General features: G+C 41.0%; 1 protein-coding gene across 1 annotated transcript; it reads right to left on the reverse strand.

The window, feature by feature from the left end:
* Positions 1 to 3,811: 3,811 nt before the first annotated feature.
* LOC139119477 (uncharacterized) lies at positions 3,812 to 5,396 on the reverse strand. Its single transcript, XM_070683317.1, has 2 exons — positions 4,094 to 5,396; positions 3,812 to 3,917 (listed from the first exon to the last, which is right to left on the reverse strand). Exon 1 carries the CDS (start codon positions 5,289 to 5,291, stop codon positions 4,803 to 4,805), a length of 489 nt encoding a protein of 162 aa, XP_070539418.1. The 5' UTR covers positions 5,292 to 5,396; the 3' UTR covers positions 3,812 to 3,917; positions 4,094 to 4,802.
* Positions 5,397 to 6,093: the final 697 nt, after the last annotated feature.

Raw genomic sequence — 6,093 nt, forward strand, 5'->3', positions numbered from 1 at the left:
TTACTACTTTCTTGTTTTGATGAAACTCTGATTTTTCATGATTATTAGTAGTATTGGTGCACAGTCCGTCCACCACAATGGCTGGCAAATACAAGTTGCTACCCTGGGACTTATCACTGTCATCAAAATTGATACACCAAGAATAAGGTAACAAAAAATAGTGGTGAACAGTTCCATGACACAGTAGAGTAAACATATGTAAAAATCCACAATTTGCTCTGTGTATGCTGTATACAAAATGCCCTGTATCTTTGTAAAACTGTCTCCACATCTGGTCTTTTCAAGGATCACACCCCACTACAGTGAGAAAACACTTTGAAATATCTCATTAAGGCCAAATGTAATTGTTTTTAGTGTATGTTAGCCTTACCAAACCGCATTAAACTTCAAAAATATGACATGCATGTGAGTTGGTTTTCGTATTATACAGCAGTCAGTTGTCTGATTTGACATGATTGACAAAGGTGATTGATATTTCATTACAGCGGTTTTTGTAAGGGTTGATGCCTTGGTCTTGTAAGGAATGTGATAATCAAACAAAGAAAGCAATTGTAATTTTATTGTGGATCATAGCTCAGTGCAGTGGTAATGATGTCACATTGGTTTCCAAAGTTCAAGCATTATTTAGAAAGTAATTCTCTTCAGCTGAATTCTGTTACCAGATGGACCTGTTTTCACCAAAACTCTGCCGGGTATTCTTCCACACTTTTCCGGAAACAGCCTGAGAATCTCACAAATCAAACATCAGTCAGTTGAATAAATGTATCAATCTTGTAAAAGGTAATGAAAGTCAAAACCGCTGATCAAATGTTTTCTGACCCTTCTGGTGTGATTGAAACTTGAGTCTTGTTTGATATTAAAAAAATACCGCAATTATACGGTGTCGCTCAAATTTGATCAGAATTGGTATATACCAGTATGGGTTACCAATGATCAACAATAAATGTTGTTTCTATCTGTTCAGTGCAGGAAAATTCTACGTTGATGTTATGACAATGATTTCTGCACAGTACAACCAGAAAAACAACAAGAAATATTTAAACCAGAAAAACAAGAATGACAAAAGTAATTAAGGTCTGAAACTTTAGGTACTGGAGGTCAACTTTAGCAACATGCATAGCAGAAAGGCAGCTAGCCCCCCTTAGTTTGACCATAGACGGTCTTCCTCCCCTCTACTGACGGTCTTCCTCCCCTCTACTGTCTATGGTTTGAGCAGGTCTGTTAATATGTAACAGTTCATAAACAATGACAGGAAATGACTCAAGTCAGAGGAGTAAGCCTGTTTCAAGCCTGTTTCAGAATTTCGCTTTTTCTTACCTCATTTGCACATTTTTGACACTGATGTGTTCATTTGAACAAATTCACATCTCAACCCCTACATCTACCTGTATACCAAATACTGAGACGGTAGCTTTGGCGGTATGGGAGCCTTTGTGTGTGACGGACATACATCCGCACATACCCACAAATATACAGACATTTAATAGACTCATCATATAAGCTCTTTTTGGTATTTATATAAAAACCAAATATGAGCTAAAAATCAATGTCTAGAGGACTCTGTATCCATGAAACTCTCAGTAATGAATATCAAAGTCTACAATAAATCATAGAAGCCTTAATAGTCTGAAAGGAGCCTATAAATTTGCATAAAAGTTCGTGTGTGTAGAGCCTCGTTTTCGTTACGCTGACCGCCACTGCAGTGAGGGATAAAATACGGCGAAAGGGCGGGCTTTAAATATCGACGTGCAGCAAAACGTACAATAACTAGAACTATAATTTTTGCTTTCAGTTGTAGCATACATACTAATGATCTGTATTCCTCGGGTAAACACACAAAAGTTGAGAAGATTTTATTTAAATCGCTACAAAGTGGGTGGCGAGGTCGACCCGCCAAATGCGGAAGTAAACTTCACCTTTTTCGTAAACAGCTCGATAATGACCTTAGAGGTCTTAAGCCAAGCCGAAAATTTCAGAAAAAATTCATTTAACTATTATCAACATTTGGTGAAATTTTCATGACCATGCGACCATGGACATGTATTTGCGGCAGTGTTGAATGTTGGCATGCAGTTACCGTATCGCTGTATACGTAGATCTCGAGGGTCTATGAGTATACGAACGCCCGTTACGCTACGTACACTCCACGCTGTTTATTTACTTGTGGTTCTCACGGCGCGGGCGTTACACGATTAATCTTTCATTTTTTTTAAAGTTTACTCCTATAATCGGGTCACTGATGTTATATATAAATAAAGTATTTAATTAATGTCACATTATGACCATCAATACTTTAAAAAAAACCAAAATTTTTGCTAGTTAGGGCCTACATTAGTTATAAAATGTGCCATCTAATTCAAGCACGCACGGCAATGCTAGCAGGGACGGTCGCAGCGCGCAGCTGTTTACCAGCTATCATTCTAGCCGCATCTATATTCACGTACTCGTGTGCGGGATACATGGTAGCCGTATTTATCCACGGAGATTTTTGCGGTCGATGTTATTTCCTACAGTTTTTGTATGCTTGCTAGCTACTAGAATGCGAAAACGGAAAAAATCACTCATAAACGAAACAGCACTGCTAGCGACGGGTGTCTACCACTAAGTGTACGGCCGCAGACAGTGATAAACGTAGCCCTTCTGTCACCGTAGTGTTTTTTTCCATTTGCGCTGTCCACAACTTTACCGAGAAGCCAGCCAGGCAGATTGTGTTGGCCAGTGAGGTAACACAAGCTTGCAGTTTGGCTTCCTCGTCACAATCATTGAAAACATAAATAGAACCGAAAAAAATCTACCAAGTTAGCCGGTGAGGACCGAGAAAGAGCTGAAGAGTCTACGTGTACACTCACGCTGCGGCATGCGCTGTACGCTGGTCGCTATGTTAGATTTAACACATGAACGGCGCTGCATAGTCAACTTCAACGAGACGTGTTTCAAAAACGGAGGCTTAAGCCACTGAGATTTTTTCAGATCGTATGGACCTACTCACGGTACGTCCCCTATCTACTTCTCATGGAAATTAGACTTTGGATTAGCCCTGCGTACGATGCTGTGTGTTCCGCTACAGCTAATAGCCCCGCTCAATGTTCCGCTACAGCTAATAGCCCCGCTCAATAGCGGGGCTATTAGCTGTAGCGGAACACACAGCATCGTACGCAGGGCTAACTTTGGATATGCTTTTGCGGCAGTGTTCAGTGAACGGCATTTTCGGTCGCTCGAAAACTATGAAAATAAGGCTAACGCAAAAACGAATCGATAAAACCCCACAAAAAATCATCGGCGAACACTAACTAAGAGTACAATTCAGCCGCTAACTGGAAACAGGACGGATGCTAAACGAAGGTTGAGATATCTGCGGATAAAATTCTGGCGAAAAATGCCATAACCGTCACTCACTGGCTAGAGGGCGCTGTTCGAATTTGAACTAAATCCCTAATTATGCATGCAAATGAAGTACCCTCCTTTCAGACTGTTAATTTCAAGAAAACTGCGATTGTGCATTTATCACTATAAATAGTACAGATCTGAAAGCAATGCCAGGTTGAAGGGCAGTTTTCATCATCAGATTTTAGAAAGATGGTAGTGCGAGACTGACATGTATTGGTGCATAACAGCAGGTCAAAGGTCAAAAATGGAAAACAATAAAGTATTTGTATTGGTCACGTGACACATCTACATAAATGACTCTCAGCTGGGACAAAATGCTCTTATCCAGAGAGACAATTTATCATTAGGAATAGGATGTAGTATTAATGGTAACATCATCCAACAGGCATTAGCCCAATTACAGGATGAGGTAATAACCCACTTTGGCGGAGTCCAGTTACTTTTGTATCCGCTAAGTGCCAACCACTCCAAGAAATAACCACCCTCAGTTGCTTTAGTTTAGGATAGGTTTATTCAAGAAGCGGTGAAAACTGGGTAAATAAAGAGATTAAAATACAAGGTCATTCATTGTCTACATCGAAGAGTCGAGGTAAATCGAGTTCAAAGTAAACGGAATAAAAGAACTAAATTCTATTAAAATATCTAAGCACTGCATTCAAAAAGGTCCTCTAAATAATTGGAAAGTCATAAAAGGAAATCAACTTACATCGTTGCGCCTACAGTCCTACTTTTGGCTGGAGTGTTTGTGAGATCCACGTGGCATGTCTACTTGCTTTAAGACAGTGGAGGAAAAAACGTGTCTGCCTGGGTGTAATTTAATCTTTAACCTTTTAATTGTTTTACCAAGAAGTTTCTTGACCTTTGTGTCAGAGGGCCTTAAGAAAGATAGAGGGCGATCTTCTGAAAATCTAGAAAGGGTCATGAAGGGTCAATTCAACACACTCCCCGTCTAAAAATGCGCGGTAAGCTGAATTTTTACTAATCATAAATTTCAAATAGAATAAATGCCTAATAATATTTTAGGTCTAAATAAATTCTAAAAGCTAAGAGTATATACGAAAGGGTTCATACTAAGAGAGTCCGTATATAGTGTTCATTGAATTCAATCACAGAGTTCAATTTGTACTTTCAATCAAAACTAATTCACTAATAGGTCTGAGGTAGGTTCGATGTTCGCCATCTTTGTAGATCATGACGTCTACTTTTCGTACTTTGTTGTCATCGCTGGGGTAGACCTTCACTATGCGAGCGAGGGGCCAGCTGTTTCTTGCGTATTCTTTCTCTCTCAAAAGAACCACGTCTCCTTCTTTGACGTTGATTGTAGATTTGTTCCATTTTGGTCGTGGCTGACGGCTTTGTAGATATTCTTTTCTCCATCGTACCCAGAATTGATCAGCTAGATACTGTACGCGTCGTCAACGTTTTCTACTGTAGATGTCTTGTTGGACAAATGAGCCTGGTGGTGGGGTCGGTGATTGAGTCTTCATTGTGAGTAGCATATTTGGGGTGAGAGCTTGAGGATCGTTTGCATCTGATGGTACAGTTGTTATAGGTCTGGAGTTGACGATGGCGCTGGCTTCTGCCATGAGAGTTGTCAGCAAGTCATGTGTGTATTGTTGCTTGCCTAGTTGATAGTGCATGGAGTCAAGAACGCGTCTGATGGTACCAATTTGTCGTTCCCATATACCGCCGAAGTGGGATGCGTGAGGTGGGTTGAAAATCCACTCACAGTCTCTTGTTGTAAGGAATTTCTTGATGCGGTCTTGATCCAGCTCTTTGGCTGCTGCCTGAAGTTCATTCTTTGCGCCGATGAAGTTGGTGCCCTGGTCACATCTGAGTTTCTTGATGTTGCCGCGTATAGCTATGAAGCGACGTAGGGCGTTGATGAAGGATGAAGTGTCCATGGAGTCTATTACTTCTATGTGTACTGCTGTAGTGTAGAGACAGACAAAGATAACTGCCCATCTCTTTGCTTCAGACGTACCGGCTCTGGTTTTGCGGGAAGCTATAGTCCATTCCGACGTTGGTGAATGGTGGGGTTTTCTCTGTTCTGTCCGACGGTAGGTCGGCCATGAGTTGAGTGAGTGGTTTTGCTCTCAGTCTTCTACATATCGCACATTTGTGTAGTATACTTCTTACCATGTCATGTACACCCATAATCCAATAGCCGTTAGCTCTGACGTTTGACAGGGTGAGTTGTCTGCCTTGATGTTGTACTTGTCGATGTACATGATCGATGATAAGTCGTGAAATGTGGTTGTCCTGTGGGAGGATGATGGGGTGTCGGCCGCAGAGGTCGATGTCGGATTGACGAAGTCTTCCTCCAACACGGATGAGTCCTTTTTCATCGATGAATGGGTTCATCCGGCTGATGGGGTTCCGTTTCTGTAGTCTGTTGTTGTCCGTGCCTGCTGACTTTGTTGCAGATAGTATCTCATATTCTTTATGAAACACGCTTTTCTGTACTGAGCGTAGGATGATGGTTTCTGCTTGTGCCATCATCTCAATTTTCAGTTCTTCTGGAGACTTCTCTTCTTCTTTTTTGTCTGTCTTTTCTGGTAATTTTCTTTGTCTGATTTTGCCTATTAAGTTGGCAATACTTCTCTTCAAGGATCTCCATGATGAGAATCGTTGAAATCGGTGAGCACCTAAGTCGTCTTGTTCTACTTCCTTCGTTGATGTGTTGAGGACAGCAAGTTGTTTGCG

Source organism: Ptychodera flava, chromosome 19 (genome assembly GCF_041260155.1).
Source record: "Ptychodera flava strain L36383 chromosome 19, AS_Pfla_20210202, whole genome shotgun sequence".
In the NCBI taxonomy this organism is placed as follows: Eukaryota; Metazoa; Hemichordata; class Enteropneusta; family Ptychoderidae; genus Ptychodera; species Ptychodera flava.

What these genes read in the sequence shown, in the direction of transcription:
- LOC139119477 (XM_070683317.1), bottom strand. Translation starts at nt 5,291, where the DNA reads ATGGACACTTCATCCTTCATCAACGCCCTACGTCGCTTCATAGCTATA.